Source organism: Sander lucioperca, chromosome 1, assembly GCF_008315115.2.
Source record: "Sander lucioperca isolate FBNREF2018 chromosome 1, SLUC_FBN_1.2, whole genome shotgun sequence".
Classification (NCBI taxonomy): Eukaryota; Metazoa; Chordata; class Actinopteri; order Perciformes; family Percidae; genus Sander; species Sander lucioperca.
In genome coordinates this window covers 27,626,282-27,653,326 of record NC_050173.1, presented here as the reverse complement: position 1 = coordinate 27,653,326, position 27,045 = coordinate 27,626,282, and the positions used below count along the sequence as shown (strand labels likewise).

The window sequence follows — 27,045 nt, the reverse complement described above, 5'->3', positions numbered from 1 at the left end:
TCTTAAACAGCATTACATACAAGCTGTAATGTGTTATTTACAGCACCATATATACAAGTTGTGTGGTTCTAACATTATTGCTGAAGCAATACAGTGTTGTGTTTATGACCAGAATTTTGACTGAACTGACTGAATTCATTGATTGAATGTATTGATTGACACAGGAAAAAGTAAATATTTGGGCCAGGACTTTTTTATGCATGTGAATAACCCAACCATGTGCTGTGATAGTTTGATAACTCACAGGTAGGATCTTCTTGAGGCCACATCTTAAGAACTCATTGCGGAGATGTATCCGGAAGTCCAGGTCATCGGGGGAGGTGACCAGGGCATTGATCAGCTGCATGCAAGCAACCTGAGGAGTAAACAGACAAAATAGCACAAATGGGACACAAAATAGATATCCCTTGCAAAACACATAAATTTAAATATGCATTTTGGAGTGATTAAGATTACAATGATGAGGGGACAAAAAGGTAGAGACACAAGGAGAGAGAGAGAGAGAGAGAGAGAGAGAGAGAGAGAGAGAGAGAGAGAGAGAGAGAGAGGGAGGGAGAGAGCGAGAGAGAGATAGAGAGAGAGAGAGAGACCAGAAAAAGAGAGATAGACCAGAAGAGAGAGGGTAGAAAGTACAGGTCTGGTGTGTATTGACTAGATATGCATTATTAATGGATTTATTGGTAAGGAAAAAGCCTCACGGTGTGTGTGTGTGTGTGTGTGTGTGTGTGTGTGGAGGAGGGAAATTGTTGATGAATTATAATGAGCAATAAGGTGTTTCAAGGGAGCAAGTCATGGATAAGTTTTCTTTGGACAGACAATCGATAGCAGACGGAAGGATTCCCACGGACGATGTGAAAGATTGTCTTCTGAAACCTTGACCCTGAACCGTTGGCTTGTATGTGTTATTAATAAGAGCCACAACAATGCTGATTCTCTGTGGTTTCCTGGGTCAGTTTTACTATTTTTCTGGGTTACATTTAACACTCAAACATACAAATCATCTGTCATCTAATATATACTAAATATTTTCTTTTCACTCATTGTTTTGCATTGCCCACTAAACATATTTCCACACATTCAATAAACAAAATTTTAAGTTATATTGAATAAGCGCTACAATCAAATGTTTCAGCTTTTTGAGTTTTTGTTTGATAAAAGGCAGAACAAAAGCTATCAGAAAATAGTACTGGGTTGTTTCTCTGTTACCTTAAATGGGTTGTATTCAAAATACTGACAAAAAACAGTAGGCTGGGATTGCCTCCACATTGATTTCAGACCGCTCCCCAATATGTGAAATACCTACGTTTTTTCAGAACAGAAAAGTTTGTTTTACAACACACACACTGGGAGTGTGACTTCATTCTCAGCACAGGACGCAATTACTCCACTATATCTTTACATAGCAAATATTTGTTTGCATTGTTGATGCAATACATAAAAACAGTACAGTCAGATACTGCATATTCCCTTGGGAAAGCACAAGCTTGCTGCAGTAAAGGATGCACCACCTTTGACTCTGTTGCACTAGTGCCAGGCACCAGAAACATGGCAGATTTCTGCATGTTCCACTAAAGCTTGAGAGCATCTAAGCAATATATGTGCATTAAAACCTGACATTTTACTGTATCCACCAGAGGCCAGACACATAAAAGAAACACCACCAAATCTTCACAGAATTTATGTGAGTGAAGAAAGCCATGGAGCTCATGAAAAATTCTTTCTCTTCTTGCATCAAGCACCTCAAACATACCTCGGTCATGTACTATGGAGTAGAAAGCAGTTGTGTTGGGGGTGGGGGGGGTTATCTGTGATAGGTTTAGAGAGCTGCAGTGGTGCAGGGGGTTCCAAACATCATAATTAAAAGTTCCACTGCTGGGACAGTTTTAAAGTTGAAATGCTGAGTTTCTCTCGTGCTCAGCAGACAAGCATAGCCTGAACTACAGCAAAAAAAACATTTTAATCACATTAGCTAAGTCTACTTCTACAGCCCATCACAGGTTTTGGATAAAAAGTCTATTAATTTCCTTGAACCCCCTACATCAGCAAAGCATTTTAATTTACTTTACAATTAGCAGAGCTTCATTTCATTAATGGCAAAATTTAAAGGAAAAACAACAGCATCCTAATAAAAGAATATCTACTTTCACTTCCACCACCCGCCTCATCAGTTTCCTTCATGACTTTTCCTTCATGACTTCACAATCCCTGCAGTTAAAAAAGTAATTCCTTAAGTAATTCCCTGCTTTTGGTTTCACAAAACATGTTTTAAGCTGTGTTAGTATTGCTGTTGTGTAGTTTTTCCTGCTGCTGAAGAAATCCAGTGAAAACAAAGAGAGGTATGGTGCTTTAGTTGCCCTTTCACACCGAGTCCTTTGAGACCCATCTTGACAGCAGCATTGGAAAAAAAAACAGGGGGGAGTATTTCTAAGATGTGAGGAAAAAAAATAAGCAGATAGTGAGAAGAGGAGAAAATGTGAGAGAGAGAGAGAGAGAGAGAGAGAGAGAGAGAGAGAGAGAGAGAGAGAGAGAGAGAGAGAAGGAAGACTAAATGCTTCTCAGGAATTCAACATCGCTGCTTTTTTCTAATATAATTCTTCTGTTGTTATAGATAAAGCCGGGTGCATTTCAATAGCCTAGTGATCACATCCCATAATGTGCAAGAGGTGCAGTGGGGTTGACAAGTGGACCGAAAGACATTAAGAGAAGCAGAGAAAAACACATGTATGAAGACAGCTGAGGCTGAAGTACAATGGGCCCCAGAGTGGACCACTGTCAATTTCAGTCTTGCCTGGCATCAAATGTGCTTTTAAAGACAAAACAGAATTTGTGTGAATGACCCTGGACTGTGCCAGGTTTCTGTTCACTGTCTATGGTGGTATACGTTATTTGCTTATATTTAAGTTTGGGTAGTATGAATCAGTGTGTATGACTATTTGAGGCATGCTAAATTGTATACTGCATCACAGAATAATGCAGTGCTATAGAGTAACAGTGATTACTGTATTGGCTGTTGAACCATAAGGGTCACTTTTGTTCTTTAAAATTAATAATCTAATAAAAAGGCAGCGTTGAATGTATGATGAATATTGAATGAATATATAATAGTCATTTTAACTGCTTTTTGATGTGCGATTGCTAACCTGGAGCTGCTGGGCCTCGTGGTTCTCCAGACCTTCCACAATTGGAGCAAATCTCTCTTTATTGTTCCTCTCTGCAGCAATTGTCATGGCAGCTAGAATCTTATCCAGGCTGGAAGAAAACAGGGAGCAGGCACAACACTAAAGTCAACAAACACTTTTATCACCTCACTGACAGGACATTTACTCACAATTTTTAGCTCAAACACCACGTATCTTATCTCCCCTTGTGTGTTGGTGTGGACATTTGCTCGGCCAGTCTTTGGTCACCCTGACAAATGTGACTGCTTTCCATTTCTTTGAATGCAATCCGGACTAGTATTGGCTGTAGTATCCAATTTTGACCTTATCATGCTCGTTACTAAGGTGCTGCTAGACAAAAACAGGGTAACAGGTTTCACTGCAAATATTTTTAGTTGTCAATTCAATTGCGGTAGAGTGTATTTGTCTGGGTGAGGAAGGGTGCAATTATAGCAGGGACTGCCACACTAATGTGCTAATAAACGTATTGAGAAGGTAAGCAAATAGGAGTACTTGCAAGGGCTCAAGGCATCTCAGCTAAAAATAGCATTGGACAATTTCAGCCTCTAAAGAGTGAATGAAAAAAAAAACTTGCTATGCTGCACAACATATATATATATATATATACACACACACACACACACACACACACACACACACACACCACAATTAAAGTAGAGCACTTTGGTAAACAGTGATTTACAATACGCATAATAATTGGCAAAAGGTCTCTTCTTATTTTCTTCATCAATTGAAAATCTTAAGAGCTTAATCCCCTATCCTCAACCTTCTGCCTGATATACAAGTTCACCTCACTGTTTCAATAAATACTTAATAAAATAAAATAAATAGACACACAAGGCCAAATATTAAAATGTTAGCTGTATGGGATCAGCCAATTTATGCATGTGCGAACATGTGTAATTACACATGCCATATAGGCTTGCTGTTGCCATTTGTATTATCTTATTTCAACCCAAAGAACTTTCAGGATGACAAAATACTAGCAGTTGCTTTGTAAGGGAGATCATGTGTCTGACCAAAAAGGACTGTATGTGTGGAGAAAGCTTGACACAGAGATAAATGGGACGGCTATGCTCTGTGATAGAGGTTACAAAGTCACAGACAAGCATGGGGAGCTGCATACTGAGTAGCTATAAAGCCAGTTCAGTCGACGCTTCAAAACAGGCGAGATAGATCTGCTTAACTTGTCGTGTTCCCTTTTGATGCTGTCAGCTGAAGTGGGTGTTGAACACCAACACTGGTTGGCAGAGAAGTTTCTGAGCAAGAAAGTGAAGCCTCAGCTCCTTTGGCTGTCATTTCTACAGGATCCATACATTTTAATGCAAGGCTATGATCATGGCAAGATTTCCATGTTTACTTCAACCTATTCTTGAATACTTTGAAAACGGAGAGAGAGACAGAGTATATGCATATATGTAAATATAGTTGTGTGTGTGTTGCTATGCAAGGAGCAAGTCTGTGTCTGAGTGTTATGGTGGTGGCTGTAATATACAATTATGAATTAAATATTAAATCATTGAAAAAGTTGGTTTTCATTTCGAAAAATACTTATAGGTTTGCATATATTAAACACCTGTGTTTAATGGATATTCCTTTTTTTTTTTAGTAAATAAATCAGTTTACTAAAGAATGGCATCTGTGAATCATCTGAAATTAAAAATTATTTGGATTAAATGAATGCTGATTTAGCGTTAATATTCCTCTCCTTGATATACTGTGACTTAAAAACCATTTTGGAAACCATGCAGTCACAGTACCACAGTAAAGGCCTATTTGGATGGTCAGAGATGTGAGACACTGCTGAACTCAGCTTCTCCAACAAAATGTGTGGGTTTGTTTGTTTCCACCACTGCATACAGACTGACATTGAAGTGCCATTGTTATTCTAGTCTGGCCCTGTGGGAAACAATAAAAAACACCCCTAAATCCAATTTATAAGCTGTCAGCCAGGTTGAGGGTCTGTGGCAAACTACAGAGTAGTTCAACACATTAAACAGACTAAACTGTATGGTCTGACCATGTGACCAAACAAATGTCTATACTGTCTGAGGTCATCTGTAAATGCAGTATATGCTTACAGTGGGTAAATATGTATGCATGCAGTGCAGTCCCTGTCTGCGTATATGCCACACAGTGGGAGAAGATTGAAGCAGTAGTGATATTCCAGTGTTTACAAGAAGCAGCTGTCTCCTTCCATCTTGCAAAACATTACAGCCAGAGATGGACTATATCTCTTTCATCGTTTTATATATATTTATCATTTCTTTTTCTGTCATCAGTCAGGATTTTAAATTGGTGTTGTGCTGTTTCCATATCAGCTGTGATTTACTGAGAAATATAGGAAAATGTGTCCCTCGCTCAACTTTGAATACTGAAAACTTGCTTGCAACTTTAAATGGAGGAGGTTAGGCAAGACTACTTGAACAGTACTTGAAGTTCATCCAAATTAGAAAACAACATACCCTTAGGTAAGTGGGAAAATGCATGCATATTGTTTTATTTGCAAATGTTTTGAAATATCTGACACTGATACGTTACTATGGAACCCACGCAACTTCTAGGCAAGATCGCCCTTCAATAGCATTCACACACTACTATTGGCCAGGCGTCCATGCTTACGCAAGGTAACGTAACCTGATTTGTTCAGGTCCTATCCCCTGACCAATCGGCTATCCTAACTTAACCACTCAAGGTCAATGCCTAACCCCAACCAATTGAGCTGCTTCGTAGGGCGGGACTTGCCTAGAAGTTACATGGGATCCATAATAACACGTCACTGATACCTCTGGACTGTGTCTCCAGATGAAAATAGATCCAATAGAAAATATCCACAGCGAGGTTTGCAGATTATCCTGAGTTACCGGGAGATTGTTTCTGTTTCTATTTTTGTCATTTTTTTCACACTCTGGGGACCACATGGATTTCTATTCATACTTTTTTTTCTTGGCACAGCAGTGTAACGTCAATTGCAAATATTTTCAAATGTCTGCAACTGAAGCTCCCAGTTACATAATCTGAACTGTGACAAGATCTGTATCTTACTTAACATTCTTGGCATATCATTTACATGTTGAGTGGGTGGGCATATGATAGGCTATATAGAGATGTCGCGTTAATGGTATGCAATACATGAGAAAGTGTGCGTGTGTGTGTGTGTGTGTGTGTGTGTGTGAGAACGAATGTGACAAACAATCAGATAATTTGACATCAACTTACATGTTTTCCTCTCCAATAATACAGAAAGCAGAGAGAATTTTGACAATCTCGGTCATCATGTTGGTCTGTTTGGGGTCAATTGCTCGTGCCAACAGCAACAGGCTCCGCTCATCTCCCAAGATACTTTGCAGTCCATACTGTGAGACATGGAAGGGAGGAGGTGGGTTACAGAAACGGTCCCTTGGGTATAAATTAATGAGAGCATTTGCATTTATGGAGAACTTTCACTTCAAGTTAAAAATGAATTATAGAAAGAAGCACTAATGTACGTAAGTTATAGTTAGCCTTAATTTTCTTATAAGGAGGGACAACAAGGCCATGGGAGAAAATGGAGAGGATGATAAATTAATTCAATTCAGGACAGGACTATAGGGACAAATACTTATAGTCTCCTGTACCTTTTAGTCTCCCCACAACTGAAGGAACGGGCAGAGATGACCATGTGTGGGAATTAACTCTACGAGAAGCAATATCAATAGTTCATCTATCCTTGAAATATGTGCCACTTTTGAGAAATGAGCCAGACCTTCCAAAAAAGGATAATTAAAAGATCTGAGACTGTGGGCCTGAAATGGTAAAATTAGCTCAACTTTGCTGTGCCACTATCCCAGGCTTGTCAGATTCAAGATTCAAATCAGGTTTTGAGTCCTGGCCACCTGAGCTACTATTAGAAATGTCTTCTATAAGTGCACAAAGAGTGGCTTCTGTACTTGTATGTGATCTTTTGTTATTGGTACAAAATACTAGACATTACCTTTACACTTCAAATAGTTAATACAAATGTAATTCAAATTCCAGGTCGTTTAGGACTACATCCAAGCAATATTAACTCATCATGCAGGTCTAGTGTTGTAGAATTAATGATCTAATAAATCAATTGTGTGGACCGTCTTTTCTTTGTTGACTCATACTAACCTTATTGTTCATAAAAGCCTTCAAGCATTGGATAAGTTTATGCTGGTTCCGTTTATCAATATTCTCTTGCCTGGAAAAAAAACAACAATGAAAGGGATATTGAGAGTATATGAGCAGAACCTGGTACTATAAAAATGAGATGGGATGTCATAGGAGATCACTTACTGTTTCTTGTCCAGCAGCTTCTCCAAAGCATCGAGAAGAAGGCCAAGACCCTCATAACCAAAGTTGTTAACCCAACTGGAAAGAAGACAAAGACACAAATAAAAAATCAGTTACATAATACTAATATATAAAAATCGTTTTTGCCCTGCTGGTTTATTGTAAGCCATGTTAATTTACAGAAGAAAGCAAACACAAACAATATTGAAAAAACCTCAGAGGAAATTAGTCATTCAGACTAATATCAAAGGTTCTCACTTGGATAAAGTGACTGTTGTAGTATGCCCCCTGAATACGTTCTCAATGAGTTTGAATTTAAACTGTATGTGTGTGTAACCCATCTACAAGCAAATGAACACCCATCCATCTTAACTAGTGTTCCCATCGCTAAGTCGTTTGTATCCAGGCCCCCCTGTGAGCCGCTGTGTTCCTGTGCCAAAAGATTAAGCAATGCAAGAAAGATAACACTGTAATCGATAATGGATCGCAAGAGATAATTGGCTATAAACCACAGCGTATCAGGAGACGGCAAATGATCCCGTACAGATGAGCCTGTTTGTCTAAGCCAAGGGAAGAGAGAGGAAGGAGGAGGGTGGGAAGCACAGTGTGGTCACAGCCAGATTATGTCATTAGCATGACTTGTTTTCAGGCCCCTAACTGTCAATAACGCAAAATGCATGGAGCAATTTTCTGACATTAATGGGGCATAAGTCAATGATTTATCCCGCCTTTTTGACAATGATTTGAAATAATAAAGGTTTGAGTATTAAAGTAATTTGTATTGAGTCAGTGAATCGGAAGAGACCCTCAATTAGGAATAAGATGCATTAGCTTGAGGCAACTGGCAAAGTTGAGGTGAGGTATTTCTTTGATCTCGGACAAAATCAGCACACGCAACAACCCACCACCTACCATTACTCAACTTTCATTAACAGATTTCAATGCAGAACCAATTTATAAGTTATTGATATTTAGTGTAGTGTATGTAGTGTATAATGACAATCTGTTTTCTTAATAAAAACAAAACACCATAATGTTGTAAATTTACAAATGTCTGTTTACAGTTCCAGTTTGAATGTTGCCTTCCCTTTGCAGATATTTAAGAACATAAAAAAGAAAGAACAAACTGGCTTGGTTTACTGCAGAATACCAATGCATATATATTAGGGCTGTCAATCGATTAAAAAATGTAATCTAATTAATTACATACTCTGTGATTAATTAATCAAAATGAATCGCATACATAATTAACGGTGCCTGAACCGATACTTTTTAAGAAAGTAAAAAAAGAAAAGAAAAAAAAAGGGTACTAAACAACAGTAGGTGACATTAAAGAACGGCTTGTTGATTGCTAAGGCCATATGGTCAAAATTAAATTATTTAATAATAATGTATAACAATAACAATAACTTATTTCACTAGTAAATTGCTGTTGAACGACAAAAACAACCACCAGATGGGAAAAGGACATTTACAATAACTTCAAATGCACCACGAGGCTGTAGTTTACCAGTTTCATTGAACGCACCATCTGTGTTGTTTTTCCGACAGCAGCTGCAGATTGTTACATACCAATGTTGAATCCTCTACAGTAAAACACAGTCAAACTTTACACCGTTTAGCGTTAGCTGTCAGCATTTTAACCGTGTTTAATCCAGCTACTAGCTAGCGGTAGGCTAACGTTAGCTGCTGTCGAGTATAGTGTTAACTAGCTAGCGGTAGGCTAACGTTAGCTGCTGTTGAGTATAGTGTTAACTAGCGTCACGTGCAGCGGTGTTTGTGTTGCCTGTATCGTCTTCAGAGCACCAGAGAGAAGAGCAGACATATCAGTGGCACCAGATTTCGGTAGCCAGGGTTGGCAGGAAGAAGATCTTTACAAGTAAATGTTCAAGTTAATGATCCAGGCAGCGCATTCTCGTCTCCCTCCTTCATTTTACAGTCCAATGGTGGCTAGAACGGCTCCGGGTCAAACGTCAATATGGAATGGATTAATCTGCGTTAATCTGCGTTATTTTTTTTACGGCATTATTTTTTCTCAGATTAATTAATCGAAATGAACGCGTTATTTTGACAGCCCTAATATATATATATATTTGTGTGATACAGAGGTGGTAAGAGTAAATGAGAAAGAGGGACAACAAAGAGGGAAAGGACGCTAGCTGAGGGGAGCACAATTCAGTAAATCCACTCTTTGTTTTTGCTCCTTCATGTCAGTCTTTAGAGAACAGGAAATGGAACCAATATTTGTGAAGATAAATTCTGTTCATAACACAGCGTAACTGCAATATGAGATTCTGGGAATATACGGACAAGTAAAGGTTCTACATAATTATTGTGTCTAATATGCTTTTTCTGTTATCACAGCAAACAAGATGTAAATGTATAGTATGTCGACTATGCTGTACTGCTTGCATTACATACTTCTCTCTACCTTCAAGAAAGTGTTCATTTCTAATTTGAATTAATTTCTAATCCTAACTAAAACTTGGATAAAGATAATCTAGAACAAACACGTATACTCTTCTAACGACTTGTCAACACAGAATGTGCACTAATTAAAACATAATATGAATTAGAAATTTTGCAACAGATGTTTGTGGGAAATGTCTGCAGTCTGCTCTATCTTTACCTTATCTCTATTGTTGTTGGACTAAAACAGAATAGACATAAAAGAATGGATGGATTGTCTGCGCAGAAAGTTTTTCATCAAAAATGTGTGCCTTGCTGCTTCAGGTTGCAACATAATGTAGTCCTCCGCAAGGTTTTTAAGGCTCTAAGTGTTTTGACCCCTCCCTACATCCCAGACTGTCCATCATTTTCTGTCCCCTCACGTATACCCTTAGGTCCTTTGCAGCTTGCCTTCTGAATGTCCCCAAAGATACCACAAAGAAAATGAAAGATGGTCCTTCTACAGTGTTTGTCCTGAGGCTATGCAATGTCCTTTCTCTGTTCATCTGAGAAAACTGCCTCACTGGACAACATACTATTACAACTAATAACACAAATAACAATGCTAATACTAACAACGCTACTAACACAATTCATACTTGCAGTAATAGTAATGTTACTACCACCAACTTTAACGGGCTGCTGGCCTACTAGTCTAATTTTATCTCTTCCTCATAAAAAAAACATACATTATTCCATTATATGATTAGCATCAATTACGTTCTAAAAAAGATTCTGATTAAATAACCCTTGTTGCAACCTTCCCTGAATAAAATAAAGGGTGCTTAAGAAGTAGAGCAGGAACACTTGTATTGTGGCTAAAGCATTGTTTGGTCAAACATAAGGTACTTGTTTCTCTGGGCTATTAAAATATCAGTGTAGCAATTCCACATTGAAGAAAGAAGAGGTCAAATCTGTTTCCTATCAGTCTCTTCTCGTAATGTGGGCATACATCCAAGGATTTCATTAACTTTGGAGAGAACTTGTTCATCTAATATTGATGGCTATAATCCTCTAGTTAAGTGCCACCAAATTGTGTTACTTTCTGCAATCATGTATATTCCGCAGGCAAAATGAAAAATTCATGGTCGGTCTTAGGGAAGCAATTTCTTATTTTATATTTTGAGTTATTTCTACTGGCTGGACGCAATTATGTTGTAGTTATGCTAACTGCTATAAAATGTATGCATCGAAAATCTCAGATTAGCCCAAACGCAAGTGTTTAGATATAAACAAGATGTTAATTGGCAAGATTCCCTTATTCCCTTAAGAACATTTCAGTCGCATCGAAAGTCCATTATGTTGTGGGCTTCATGTTAACTTAAAGTCTATAGTACAAAGTAAAAATGTCTTGAAGTGAGATGACCATCTGTCTTCCTGTCAAACAATATTTGTTCCCCAAAAGACTTTCTGCTGCTATAACAAATGTAGTTATGCATGAGCAAATATCCATCCATACATTCAATTTCTATACTGCTTATGCTGTTCAGGGACATGGGGGACTATCCCATCATGCATTTCATGAAGGGCAGGGTACACCCTGGACAGGTCACCAGTCAGTCAATCAAAGGGCAAACACATATACTCAGGGAGGGAGAATATCTTGAGGCAACCTAGAACATGTTAACTCCACAGAAACACCCCAGAAGGCCATCTTGCTGTGAGGCGACAGTGATAAGCACTGAGCTACCATGAGAAAATACGTACATGTATATTGGCATGTGTGCATTATGTCTCTCTCTTTCTCTGTTTATATATTAACAGTATTTTCAAGCAAAACAACAGTGAGTCTTTGTGCTGCTTTGATGATCATCAGTGTTGGCATAGCTCATTTCAAACTGTACTTCAAGGTTCTTCCCTAAAACATAGAGAAAGGGCATGAACAAAATAAGCTGCAGTAGAACTTCAGTCGCTATGCATGTAGTATCAGTACCTGTTTCTATTTATTTCCTCTGCAATGCACATACATTATCATACATTTTGCCAGAGTGGACATAGTGGTACTCCTAGTACCACTCCAGGCTGTGCTCAGTGTCTTGCTCAAAAGAATACAAGTAGTTACAGTGTATACAGTACTGTATATTGCTAAAAGTGAGGACAGAATATCATAGCAAAGAGTGGGTGTAGAGATCTGCAAATACTTGGCAAGTGAAATGTTGGTACATGATGAAAAGATTAGTGTGCATCGCCAGCCACAGTAAGTGACTTAACAGCAACAGAAAAAGTGACAGGCAGACACTCTCTTACTGTTTCTGTTTGACTGATCGCTGGTCTCGTTTTTAGATGGCTTGCGCACACACTGATTTCAGTCTATAGAACAGTGTTATTATTTTATGATGTTTAGGTGGGGAGATTTGTTATTGAAAGCTTCTGTGCAAGTGCTACATCTTTCATATTGTATTACAGGCAAAGCCATACAACTGCCCCTCTGTGGGAGTACTGACCTATTCAGTGCTACAGTATTCCAATTGAAGCCCAAAGCTTCATGCAACAAAGAGCTCTGAACATTATAGCTTGAAACTAAGCACCACTGGTGTCTGCTTAGTGATTTACCATGCCAAACATGGAGCTACATTATACTTTGATCAATTTAATAGCCTGCTGAAATAACTATAATGCACAGGGCATATCAGATGGCAGAAATTGGATATAAAATATTTACCGTACTTTTCTGTTCATCACATCTCAAAAAAGAAAGTTTAAATAAAATAGCCATTAAGAGCAACAACTTTAGTTTTTTATTTACTTAATGTTTTGCTTTGATTTATTTGATTAAAATATAATTCTGTCCACTAACAGTTTATTAAAGCTTGTGGCCTTTGTAACAGTTGTCCACAATGTCCTAAGATACAAAATAAAAGAAATTACAGGAGCACTGAATGAATCACAAAAGATATGTGGTCACACAGGGTACATCTTCTTTTGTGTGCTGTTAATGTAGCTTTGAGCTGTGCATTTTGGTGACTTTACATTTCAGACTCTCAGTTTGCTAGTTTCTAATAATAATTTATAAAGTACTGTTTTATCTATCTCAAGTCATAACATTTATGTAAATATATAACAAATAATGATGATGATACTAAGGTTGAATGGTACAAAAAAAGTAATATCACCAAGTATTCAATACTTGGTTCAAGATAAGATAATTCTTTCATGTATTTACCGTATGTAAAATTAAAATAGCAGTTGACACAATATACAGCAAGACTGATACAAAATACAGCCCACAAAACCTTTTCTTAGCCTAGATTGTATTAAGTGTAGTGTGCCATAAAGCAAAATGAAACTAAAGGTCATGCCAGAGGTCCCATGATCCATATAATTGTTTTTAGAAAACAAAATGTTTGGATGGCCGATAAATCAAGGGCTAATTTTGCTAGTTAGATCCTTTCTACTACTGTGCAAATGGATTGTAAAGTTTGTAACACTTAGGGCTCAGTTGTGCTTGGAGCTTTATGCTACCATTAGCATGCTATTCATGCATGCATACAGTATGAACTATCATAGAACATTAGGGAACTGAAGTGTTGGACCTGTTGGTGCTGGACGACTGCAAGATATACAGACCAACTGACTTTGTTATCTATCGACCCACACTGCTAGCTTGTCTAAAAATGTCTATTTCTGAACCTTAAAAAAATGTCTACAAGCTATCAGTCCAGTTATAATCTAATATACAAATGATGATGAATTCATCCCACATCCTATCTATGAAACTACACAAAGCAAATCAAGACTGCAAAACATAACATAAACAAGCAGGTACCTGTACTGTAAGCATCAACAAACAAAAGAAAAACGTTTTTTTTTCTTACAAAACCCTTCATAGAATTATTTAAACCTACCACACACTGTTTCCTCTCTTGTTTTGTTGACCCTTGTTCATAGAATCCTTCACCTCACACAGACATAAGTTAAATATTTAAGAGAATGCTGATGGATATGGTAGAACCAAGGGAACACATACAAAGAGCCAAAATCATTGAGCTGTGCTGTCCTGGAAAGTGAACGGCAGCTGATATCCTTTACATGTAACTTCAGGTAATATGCACACTCTCCATCCAAGTGGCAGGTGCTAGGTCACTCCACTTATGGTGGTGATGCATGGCTCACATTCTCAAAATCCCTTCGCTGAAAATGGTACGTTTTAAAGAAAATTTGGATCGTGCAACAAGGCAGGCCTGCTTGGTTCTTTTGAGGAATGATTGTAAAGATTTACAAAGAATATGTTTAAGGCATTTACTGTCTAACTGGGATGTTTTGGGACTGATTGGTGGGGATTGCTATGGACGAAGTACACACGGCGATACACTGGTAAGAGCAAATAACCATGTATCCAGCTAATTTAAATAGCTCACATTACTGTATTGTGTGAACAGTTCATTTTCACATAATTTAATATTGTATGTGGCATTTTCTTTTGTGGGGTGCAAATGTTCCACCAAAACAAGTTCCTTCCCGAGACTGTTTTGCAGAGCCACCGTCGCTGTGTCTGGAGCTTATTGGCACCCAAGACAAGTGTGATTGGTTTAAAGTAGGGCTGTCAATCGATTAAAATATTTAATCGTGATTAATCGCATGATTGTCCACAGTTAACTCACAATTGATCACGCATGTTTTATCTGTTCTAAATGTACTTTAAAAGGAATATTTTTCAAGTTTTAAATGCTCAGGTGGTATTTGAGACTTTAACTTACTCCGGTGGTAACTCAATTCACATTGACAGTACATGAAAATAACTTGTGACCGAAAGAAGTGTGAGAGATTGGAGAGTGTAAGTCTTTATCAGAATTAAATCAACTAGTAAGTGCAGACAGCTGACAGAACACCATGCTCCCCGGTCACTTTGAAATGACCCCCCAAGGAGTGCAAAACTGAAATTTCAAATTATACCCCAAACAACACCAAGGATTCCTATACAACAGTCCTTACTGCTATGTGATGGTAGACAGAAACCAGTAGTGCTACTGGCAGATTGGGGTTGATAAGACCAATTAATCTAATTGGTTTGTAAACTGTAAATCTGTATGGGTTGTGGAAGATCAGAGAAAGAATCGTCAGGTTTGATGTGATGTATCTACACGTTCCTCTGGCTTCTGCAGAGATGAGTTTGAGAGTGAAATGCAGTGGCAAACACCTCTTTAAAAGAACATATTCTATTTCAAAGCCATAAAGTTGCCATTTTGATCAAGCTTTTGTTGCTGTCACCTTATACTGTACAGTAGATGTATAAAAACCCTTTGAAAACTGTCAGTGTACACCAGAGATGTTCACAAGTCATTTTTTGGAAGTCCAAGTCGAGTCTAAAGTCTTTGAGCTCGAGTCCAAGTCAAGTCTCAAGTCTTTGAGGGGAAAGTTCAAGTCAAGTCTCAAGTCTTTTGCCACGAGTCCAAGTCAAGTTTCAAGTCTCTGGCCATCTGATCTGTCCCTAACACTGTATTGTTAAATCTTGTGAATTCAAAGCATGTCATGTAGCTACCATCCATACAGTACAGTATCAAAATCAGTTGTAGGATAACTTTATGGGGTCTACTGCAATGCAATCTGAAGAAATACAAATTAAGAACTCTGTTTCAATTTCATAACTGTAAACTAAGTAATACTAAACGTTTCTATCATGTTTTTGTTTTTTTTCTGAAATAAAATGTGGGCACTACAGCCAAGAGTGGATGTGAACTTGTGACGGAAAAAATATCACGTATGCTTTAATGGAGCTAGCTTAATTCTGTTACATCCAGAACTTACCTTGGGTCTCCAACTTAGGACATCATATAGTCTAATCTTCTACTACTTAACACATCCCTCTAGCCCTCGGACCTGGTGAAATATTAACCTAAGTCTGTCACATCCTATGGATATAACTATAAAGATACAATTTGCCTGTTCTCAGCATTAGCACAACACTTTGCGATGGTTAGCTTGTTAACTGTGACGATATATGCTAAATTTAACGTCTCTGTGACTGACCTATCTGGGTGCGTTTTGAGATGCCTGATGAAGTTCGACGTTGTTGATCCGGCATCATTTATCTTGGTACCACACACCTTGCATGTAGCTGTTCGCTTACTGCCACTGTTTACGAAGTTATTGAAAGCAAAACTAATGACAAAAGGCACAACTGCAACAGCTAAGCATTTTTTGATATGTGAGTGCGCGCACATAGGCATAGCACATTACGTTGCATATTATGGCAAAGGGCAGGGGACATGCAGCTCGTCATACGTTTCCCCAACATGTGCCAATAAAAGAAAATAAAAATACATGAATGAATTTAGATTTAAAAAGCAATAATTGCATGAAAACAGGTTGTTGACAAGTCTCGAAGCTCGAGTCCGAGTCATGTCTGAAGTCTTTTGGGTTGAGTCGCAAGTCAAGTCTGAAGTCACTGTTTGCGCGACTTAAGTGCGACTCGAGTCCGAGTCTCAGACTCAAGTCCCCATCTCTGGTGTACACCTCCCAGAATGTGCACATATGTTTGTGCTATTATTTGATCTGCTGGGAACTACTAAAACGTCAGGACAGCTCTGCAGCTCTCCTAAATCCTGGATCAGACACGATGACTTCTGTAGGTTCGGAAAGCTGATAAATGCTTTTATTCCTAAGCATAAAAGTATGAGCAAATATGTGTCACTCTAAGAATTTAGACCAGATTGGACAGATTTCCTGCTCAGATGTTTGTTAAATATGGGCTCAGATCACATGAGATTTGGGATTATGTCCCACATTAAATAAATAGGAAAATATTAGAGGTCGGCCGATTTTTGGCAATTTTTATATAATCGGCATCGGCCAATATCCGAGTATATCAAGCCGATTAATAGGCAGGCGAATCTGTGGGCAGCCTAGTGTTGTTGTTGTAACACGTGTTCGATGCACGCTGCCCCTAGTGTCAATTACCAACAGAGTGAGCAGACCTCATCCAGTGCCTTTGGAGGAGCTAAGTTCCTTGGAGAAAACGGTAAGGATTAAAGGATTAAATTTGTATAAGTCCTATATATTTAATTAATTAACTATGACAAGTTACTGCCAACTTCGAGAAAAAACATGAATGGTGGGAGAAGGCAGAATCGCGACACACCCCTTCCAACTCCCAGAGTTATCCTTCCCATCCAGATCCAATGCTACTACATCTTTAAATTACTATTAGTATTAGTCGTTTTGGTGCATTATCCCCCTTTTGTCGGGTAAATTTAGCTAACTGTAAAGAAAGCGGGGGTATGAACACCGGTAACGCTAATGAAGGTGTAACGTTACGAATGGCCGCTGTTAATATTAATGGACAACGCATCCAGTTCGGCGTGCCTTAAACCTGCATTCTATCTGATTTCCAGCAGGGGGCGACACATGCGGTTGCAAAAGGAGGTCGGTTTCTGTAGAAGTCTATGAGAAATGACCCACTTCTCACTTGATTTATTACCTCAGTAAACATTTTCATAATGAGTTTATGGTCTCAATCACTAGTTTTAAGTCTTCTGCAACACAGAATGATGTTCATTTTTTGAATTATGGTCTCGTTGATTTTAAAATCGGCGATAAAGCAGGGGGTGTTTTAGGGTGTGGCTATAATGTAATTGCCAGTGAAAGTGTGTAATGTAGAGTGTAAGCAGCTCCTCCCTCTCGTCTAAAATCGTCACATCCGCAACCAGGATGGCTCCGCCCGTAACAGCAAACTCGACGACTCATAGCAGATCTCCACAAACCGATGGGTGAAGTCACACATGCTCTGTCCACTAATTTACAGTCTATGGTTCTGACTCAGGTGCCTGGGTCTGTTTCCTGACGGTTCAGTAAACTGCCGTTAGCGTCCTTAGCACCGGAGTTAAGTGCTGACCGGGTTTTGATTGCTGTAATGATAGTGGCTTGCTGCTAGCTGGCTGGGGGCTGACTGTGGATGTGTAGCCGGGCTGTAGTCAGCTCTCATCCCAACTGAAGCATTGCAGCGCCGGGAGAGTAACACAGACACACAGTGTACAGAGGTGTGCTAGCTGGCTAAATTACCATTAGATTAGTCGTTTATCTATACAGTTAACGTTACTGATGAATTTGTGGGTTAGCCCAGAGTTGTTAACCGTGGTCAAAACAATCATACTAAAAATAACTGAGCGTGTTTAACGATGTCATAATCTAATGTTACCCACCAAGAATTAGCTAACGTTATAGACAAAGCATTAGCATTAGCTACTTGTCAAGGCTAGTGATGGACTGGCTTTGCTTTGCTAGCGTTGTTGCTAACCACACCGTTTCAGAAAGACCAGAGGCTCCAACTAATGCTTTTGATAATGCATCCTCAAAATAGCAGTGTGTGCAACGCGACTAACTTTATAAATGTCGACAATTCGATTTCTTTTTTACTTATGCGTATGCACACCTCTAGTTTGGTGTCTGAGAGAATCACTCCCTCTCAGGCTGTGTGCGGAGCGGAGCTCCTTCTCTCACACACACATACACACCCACACGCACACTGCAGCAGCACCGTGTTCAGAGTCAAAAGCGTGATTGCACTTTATTATAGATGATGCGATCAATGCTCCTTATAATATAAATGCTACTAGTCGTTTGCGTGTGAGAGCGGATGTTTATGATATTTATTTAAAATGATTAAGTAGCCATAGCAGAAGTGAAGATCCACTAAGATTATTTGTGTTCGTGTTCTTCAGACCTAAAACAAAGAAATGCTGCTGTTGCTACTGTATGCAGCACTACTACTGTTAAAATTGTTAATTTATTTTATTTATGAAAGTTTGCAGATTTGTGTTCTCAGAAGTTTTATAAATGCTGCTAAGTGCACTAAACTTTTTATTTGACATAGTTTATTTTCTTCTTACCTGTTTCGTTATTTAATATATTTTTTTTTTATACATTATTTATACAATATATGTTTTTATGTTAGTGCAGATTGGTGAAGTGTTCAATAATTTTGTGTATCTTAAGTAATTATTAGTGTTACATTTTATCTTTCAAATAGAGGTTTAAAAACAAGCACATATCAGCCAAAATAAATCGTCTGACCATGATTTCTAAAGATCGGCATCGGCCAGAGAAAAACCCATATCGGTCAACCTCTAGAAAATATTAATATATGTTTGAGGATATAATATGTGTACCAAATATTTTGTCAAGCTGTCCTTTTCAAATACATGTTAAAGCTAAAAAATGCACTATATTATATATTGTTTTGTGCTCAAAAGCATCATATCCTCCAAAATATAAACCAAGGCCAAATTTAGAAACATGGATTTCTGAATTATGTATGTATCACATTGGGGCTGTAACAGATATGGGTATCTTGGAGGTTAACAGATGGTGTCATAAAATGAAATAGACATCACTCTTAAAATATACCCAGACACTGAGGACATTTATGTCTCCAAAATCGTTTTCACTGCCTCTGAGGAAGAAGGGCGCACGTCAACTCTGAAGTCAGCCGCAAGGGTAAAAACTAGTTAACTTGCTCATTTCTGACTGCTCGTCACGTCTGTTGAAGACAGCGTCATAACATTTGTGCCAAATTTAACAGTCATATAAATCTCTTTGAATGCTATAAAATGAGAGTGATTGCACCATCCTGAGACATAATGACAAAAATAAGTTTGGATTCACTAATGACTGAATTATTTCTGTTACTTTTCTGTTAAGACCAGAGAAACCTTTGCCCACAGACATCTGCTAAATTATTATGTAATTTCCACATCTTTCCTGTCTCGTTTCTCCTTGACAAGTGACAGAGCAAACTTTTCTGCGGCCTGGAGGTTTGTAATACTAGAGTCTAGAGAGTAGAGTCCCACAGCATGGTGCAAAGAAAATTACCCCAACGGAAAGCTTCCACCCCCACTCTCCTTCTTTGCTGTGTGTGTAACTAATGTAATGTAATTTTATGGCCCTGACAGGTTAGGTTTTTGGATATCTTGTGTCTCTCCCCCTTCCTGAAAGATGTTAAATCTTGATCGTCATGGTAGGAAATTAAATTGCTATATTTCCAATACTCTACAAAGTGATGGGATGGGAACAAATGGTGCTTGATCCAGAAATTTCAAAGGCATCAGACTCCCATGTGTCCTGAGGTAGCCTGTTCCCCTCAACTCCACTAAGGACATCAGATTTATTTAATACTATATTTAAAAATTTTGAAATTGACATGGAGTCTGATTGAGCTTACAAAAGCACTATCCAGGATAACAAAGTGTATATAGAGGATCAATTATGGATGGTTCACTGAGATAGGGAGCTATTTCCACATAAAAAATGACAGAGTTGAAACGGTTATTCATCCCTGTAAGGAATCTATGTCAGACAAGGCTGGCCTATTGATGTCTGACTACTGCACCTACATCTTCAAACAAGTATCATTCATCAGTACAGTGTTAACTCATTGTTGCAGTTGCATTGACAGGCACTATTCACACTTTGTGTCTGTGCCAAACAAGATTTCTGGGCTAAGCTGTCAAGGGCTTTTATACAGCCACTGAGACGTTTAGATGCTCTTATTTGTAGGAACAGTCACAACAGCAGATGGACAGATAGATATGCTGTTTTGTGCTGGTGTTGATTCGCTGTCGTGCACACAGTGGACAGAAGAGGCCAATGGATGAAGAGTCAGGATATAACAATGCCAGTGAGTGCTTCTAATAAAAATGCATGTGTGCCATGGGAGTGGCTTTTTTTTTTTACACCTTTTAATTGTCTTGGTTTTAATTATATGAGTAAGTGCCATACACATAAAATGTAATGACAATCAATCTTTTCACCTTCCAGTAGTAATTTCATTGTTTAAATCAAAAAGTATGAATACACTGTAGTTTGTCTACAAAAATTATGTTTGTGGTCATAAACAAGTTTATTTGACTGTAATATGACAAACATAGATTAAGAGATGAGGGAATTTGGGTTATTTGAAGGTTTGCGTTATCATTATATGGGAAGCACCTCAACTGTACTTGCCATAATTGTTAGTGTTTGTCGTATGTTGTTTAATGCTTTATTAAGATGTACGTTAGGACAGACAGTCAATAGGACAAGCAGCTTTATGTTAGCAGGCATAGTAACTTTAAAGCTCGTAAAAAGCCCATTACTAGAGATCCATGCAAGCCTCTGTGCTCAGCTACAAGCATTCAACTGAGAAGAGCTGGTGAGACTGATTCAGACTCAGAGACACCCTGTGTGGCAGAGCAGCAAGATCATCACAACAACCAGACATGGAGAGAAACTCTGGTGTCAGCAAATGTCTTCTGCCTCCATAAAAAGACCCCACAAGAAAATGCCCCTGAGAAAATGTCAGACTTTTAAGGTGAAGATTTCACATAATGAAAAGTTAGAAGCCCAGTTCAATTTTGCTTAAATTTGTCTTAGGGATCTGAGAGCTAGCAGATCTAATATGAAAGTCACTGTCGGGATTTGACAGAGTCATAGTGTAATGTTGAGGGATAAACATATGGAACTCAAAGGCTAGAGCCATGGATGTGTGCTCTGCTGCTCAAAACCACTCTCCTATTTTTATATTGGAAAGTCTACTGATGGAGCAGCAGCTGAGCTAGATCTGAGGAAATGAGCTTTTACCACACTTCTTTAGAAGTGCAAAAGTAAGGTGTGCCCAATCATGCAATACAAAATTCAAATGTACATGATACAAAATTAAAGAGTTTTGCTCTAGTGACTGTATAAAAAATGGATCTAATCACAGTTTTGCGAGACAGAGAGTAGAAATTGTGAAATGAGAAAGAAGGCCGGACTGAAGCCCTGCAGGATTTCTCTCCCACTCAATGAGAAAGTAAGAGGGTTGTAATTTTCTGTAAGTTGGCATCTCACTTCATGTCAGTGGATTAAGAAATTAATGAAAAGTGGCTAGTCAATCTGACACTTCTAAATTAAGGAGAGAGCATCCAAATGACAAAATTAAAATGGGGAGAATGAAGTAGAGGATACATAATTGGCTGGGGAAATTCAGACAGAAAGAGAAGTGGAAAACATGGCAGCTGATGAGAAGAGAGTGGAAACAGAGTAAGCAGTCCATGCTCCAGGCAATGCCATCTGTGGGTGGATCTGCAAAGGCTGCATGCCACACACCTGTGTGGAATAGCCTGGGAGATAAGGCCCTTAGCACAATGGCCCTGTGGCCACCTGTGCTGCCAAACAGGTGCACAGCCCAGCCAATTAAACTATTAGACAAATACAGGCCTCTGGGAGCAAATTAGCAGGATGCCCAAACATCACAGGAAAGACAAAAAGCAACGGTAAGCACTAACTGTGAAAGGACAACAGCACTTTGATCAGACTTACATTTCAGTGTATAGAATTAGGTTTAATGTTTCATGAAACAAAGTTTAGATTTAATCATTACATTAATGTCGAAAATGTCTCCAGTGCTTAAACAGAGACAACAAAATTACTTTTTTGATATAAATAGTATGAATTAATATAAAATAGCGTACCATGTATTGAGGATCAGGGCTTTAATATATATATATATATATATATATATATATATATATAAAACCAAAGGACACTAATATTGTTTAATATAGAGGCCCACTTGGAGTCGATACTCACATTGGCCTTGACAAAGCACAAGCAGTGCTTTACTGGTAATATCAAAATGATCAATTTAGTACTGATTATATAATAAACTTATCACAAAGCAGATGTTTACAAAAGGATAAACCTGAAAATATTGATAAATTGATAGTTTATTTGAATTTTAATCAAACACACGTCTTTACACATACCACATTCCTCTTGAGAAGTTCAGACCATTTTGGACTGATCCTTCCAACGTTTATAATGCTTTGATTGATAAATACAGACACCAAAATTACAATTCCGCTCTTTATTTCACTAAATCGTTTGAACAAAGGCAAGACAATCTTAGAGAAAGTTTTTCTTGCTTTTTCAACTATAAGAAAACATGAAAGTAATCAGCTCTTGGCTATACACCAGCATTTCTGTTGGAATGGTAGTTTGTCTCTGCTACGAGAAGTACTGTTCAATGCTATATGAATAACCAGCAAGGCAAAATAAATAGTAGCATATAATGCACAAATTACCAGTCTATGTCTATTTTTATACAGGTGTATACTTGTCATCTTTTGCCAAGAAATTTACTAATTTCTTCAGTTAAAATTTATAATAGAGTCCCCAAAATATTAATATTCAAAAGAAGGCCAGCTGATCCCTATTCTAAGATGTAAATTAAAACAAGCATGATTCCACTGTTCTGCCATCTACTTCATGGCTATTTTCAGTATACTGTATGATAACATGGCGTACAAAGGTTACATTAACATAGTGGAGTCAGGAAAGTAGCAAACCAAATGTGAATTTCCTTTGTGTTGTGATCCATGACAATTAAGTGCATTCATATTCATTAGTAGTAACCTTATCCAAGCTTCAAGAAAACAATCCCTTTACCAAGGAGAGAAATAATGAGAGGTGTAAACATAAGCAGGGGGCCGGTGGTAGTCAACACCTGCACAGTCCACCTCGGCACACACACTCAAAGGTGGCTTTCTCCCCATGTGTAGGAGGCGACTCGTCCATAACGCACTGGTCCCATACATGCCGGTCAAAGCTTCAGCCATTTGAAAACACCCACAGGGCGAGCCTGGCCTCACTTACATCCCCTCGGCAACAGTTGGCCTTCGTAAGTGGATAGGCTGACTTGACTCCCCACAGCTTGCTGGAGACTGTGGAGACTGACTTCAAATTTCCGCACTCACCCGAGGGATAACTACTTAGCTATTCATTATACTATATAAAATACTTTATATAAAATGTGCTTTTACTATGTTAAGCTTAGCACATTATCCATCTATATGTGGTTCCGCTGTGGATGTATCACAAGCTAATGTTACCTTGTTACATGAATGGGTGTCTTGAGCAGTGCAGGATTTTAGTGAAATCACACAACTCTTTGTGCTTTTCTTCTAAAATTGGCTAATGCAAGGATGCAGCAGTGATGCTGCTACAGTAGTAGCACACAGATTTAAAAAAAAAGCTTCTCTGGGGCCATGCTGGCAGTTCCTTTCTCTGTATCCAGGGTGAACATAAAAAAAGTATTCCACTTATCCGATGACCATTTAATATGCACCATTCATTAAGAAACATCTCCTCAACAGTGGGCTGGTAAATAATTTAAAGGATCTGCTGTCACTAAAGGTTCTGTTGCACTAGTGGGACCAAATTAAAATTAAAGATCCCATTTAAAGAGAGAAGGCAGAGAACTTGGGTAGAGAGTAAAGACAAGGCTTACAAAATCAGTGAGCCCTCGTAACGAATCACAAAAGAGCCAATCGAGGCTCAACAGGACAGAGCTGAGAACCAAAAAAATCTAAAATCATGTTGGACTACAGTTTTGTAAAGGTTTCTAACAGATTAAAAGAGACGTGCAGGAACTGGCCATTCTTAGTTTGGTAGATTGGAGGCAGGTTGTACACATGACACAGAGCCACATGCTTATTAAGGTCTCAGAATGGCCGGCTTTCAGATGTGGAAAACTAATAGAGATCTGTTAGAGCTTAATGGACGGAGTGGTCTGGAATGACAGACTCGCTCCCGGTGACTATAAGCTTGTGCTTGTTTGGTCAGCTACACCATATACTGTGCTTGTTTAAAAGTTGATGCTGTGCATCTGTCTTGTCTATCACTATGGAATCATATTTCTTTCATTATAATTAAACAAAACTTCTTAAATATCAAACAAAAGTAAGAATTTGAGAGAGAAAAAAACTGAAGCAAAAAAAAAAAAGTCATCTCAAAAGTAAAACTTATGACTTGCAGACAAATTATTTGTGTAACTGTGTAAACTCAGTCTTTTACTTTTTTTATTAATTCAATTTAATTAATTTAATTCTTCACTCCTCTATGACAGTAAAATGAATATATTCTGAATTTCTGAGTTGTGGACATGTGGACCGATATTTTTCATCACCATCGATTAATCGAGAAAATAATCAACAGATTAATCAACAATGAAAATAAGCGTTAGTTGCAGCCCTATTTAGATCTCACTGATATGGACACCTTGCATTAAAATTTGTGTTATATCCAAATACTGCTCAACAAAAAAAAGCTTGATAAGATGAGTAGAAACGTGTATGTACAGCTTGTGCTTGTCCTTGCACTCTATCACTTACTCTGATCTTTTGTCAAATCCAATATGCTGTGCTCTACCACAACAATAGCTACATTAAGTGATTATTCAGTGCAGTCAGGATGGCATTTGGGTTCACAATACTTGACATGCCACTGAATCCTTAAACTGTTTCTGGTTCATTAAACAAATATATTATTAATAAAATATATATAATATATTCTTATTAATAATTTATAAATATATATATATATATATATATACACGTTATAAAGTGTATGTGTATGTGTGTGTGTACTGTATATATACACACACACATACACTTGTATATATGTATGAATTTACAACTGTCTATTTGGGATCATGTTAGATAAAAGTGCAACCAGAAAGGTTACTTTCACTTAGGTCCATCTCACTCCCCTTTTGCTAGACAGAATGAATGGATCCCGTAATTTTCTTACAATAATTCAGCGCAAATGCATTAAGCACGGCTAGCAAATATTAGTGGGTTGAGATTATTGCGCAGTATTTCCAGCTGTGCACATCTGTTGTGTGTGCTACTATTTAGCCTAAAAGGATACTTTCACACAGCAATATCCAGAGGGAAACTATGTGAATAACATACTAAACGATAAGAGTAGAGTGATGTTGATCCTAATCATTGTGGGACTGTAAAGTCTAAAACTATAGAACACAGATAATCCATCACAGCAAGCCCTGCATGGTGACACTTCAGAGTATCTGTTTTTTCAGCTATGAGGGGAAAAAAAGGAGTCCCTTTTTTTTTATTTTGACGAACCATCATTGTGCCAATAATAACAGATAATCAAATAAGCGCTTTGAGTTGTGGTATGAGCTGTAGTATTTGCGAATATCACTGAGAACATGTCAAGGTACAAGGCGCAGTTTGCAGTGTGTAAAAAAAAAGCTGAGTTACTGACCTGACAGGGTTACTAGTGAGAGACACTCTCAGGGACTCCAGGCAATTGAGCAACTTTTCTTCTGTGATGCCAGAACGCAGCTCGTGAACATACTCTTGGGATGAAAGTGTAGACTCGTGCTTGCTGTTCCTTAGTCCACCCTGAAAACAAAATATCAACAGGACAGTTATTAGATTACCATGATACACTATTGACACCGTAATATGATCAAAAACAACAATGGTAATCAATAACAAAAGAAATTTGTGAACAAAGTTAAAGGCCATCCATGTATGATTTGCATTAATATCTTCCCAAATTCATAGAAAGGTTACTTAACAATTACAGGCCAAAAAAGTCATATTAAGCTAGACCATTAGGAACAGACTCACTCAACTATACCATTAAGAGGACTTTACATTGCTGAGTAAGTATTTTGTGTTCAGTAGGTGTAGTTGTTAAGATTTGTTTTGACTTAAAATTCTCACAGAGATGCTAGTAATACTGTAAAAGCTGGCCCAACGTCTGTGTTTTACAAAAAGGATGAGTGAGCATCTAGAGATTTTTTGGCCAATTTCTGTTTTTCTCAATCAGCCAATATTCTAATATTGGACTTGCTCACAGCGAGCCAAACACAGGCTCTACGTACTATCTGTGGTAGCTCCTGCTTGAAGTAAATGGATTCTTATGTATAATCTCCACATAGGGCTCTAGGGACATGTTGCTACACTGATGCTAACACAATAAGACTACCTATTGGCAGCAATACACACACTTACACCAAAGCAGGGAAACACACATTTACACACTCACTCTCCCAGCACACAACATTGTACATTAGATTGAGCTATAGCTTGATTCCAAAGTTACAGACTGATTGAATCTATGGTCTGACATTGTTTCAACATCAATTCTGAGGAATACAAATGAAAAAGCTTGGAGTGAAAGTTGATTCATTTTACTACATTAGCTCTACTCCCAGAACAAGCTCCAAGAACAAATATGTGTTAAATTAGTAATTTTCAGGTTCTGTTGTCAAGTTAAGCTACATTTCAGGTGGGGTTTGAGTCACACCCTTACAAAACAAAATGAGAAAAAGCGCTGCAGAAACAGCCTCACA

At 38.1% G+C, this 27,045-nt stretch overlaps 1 protein-coding gene across 7 annotated transcripts in view; it reads right to left on the bottom strand.

Moving 5' to 3' along the window:
- Positions 1-27,045, bottom strand: part of diaph2 (diaphanous-related formin 2) — a 426,632-nt gene that overhangs the window by 292,960 nt on the left and 106,627 nt on the right. For all 7 annotated transcript variants that reach the window (XM_031302826.2, XM_031302828.2, XM_031302833.2 and 4 more), the window contains 6 exons: positions 25,947-26,086; positions 7,479-7,553; positions 7,314-7,383; positions 6,399-6,535; positions 3,141-3,249; positions 245-355 (listed from right to left, as the gene is read on the bottom strand). In XM_031302826.2, the coding sequence (XP_031158686.1) occupies positions 245-355; positions 3,141-3,249; positions 6,399-6,535; positions 7,314-7,383; positions 7,479-7,553; positions 25,947-26,086 (642 nt within the window). The remainder of the gene's footprint in view (positions 1-244; positions 356-3,140; positions 3,250-6,398; positions 6,536-7,313; positions 7,384-7,478; positions 7,554-25,946; positions 26,087-27,045) is intronic.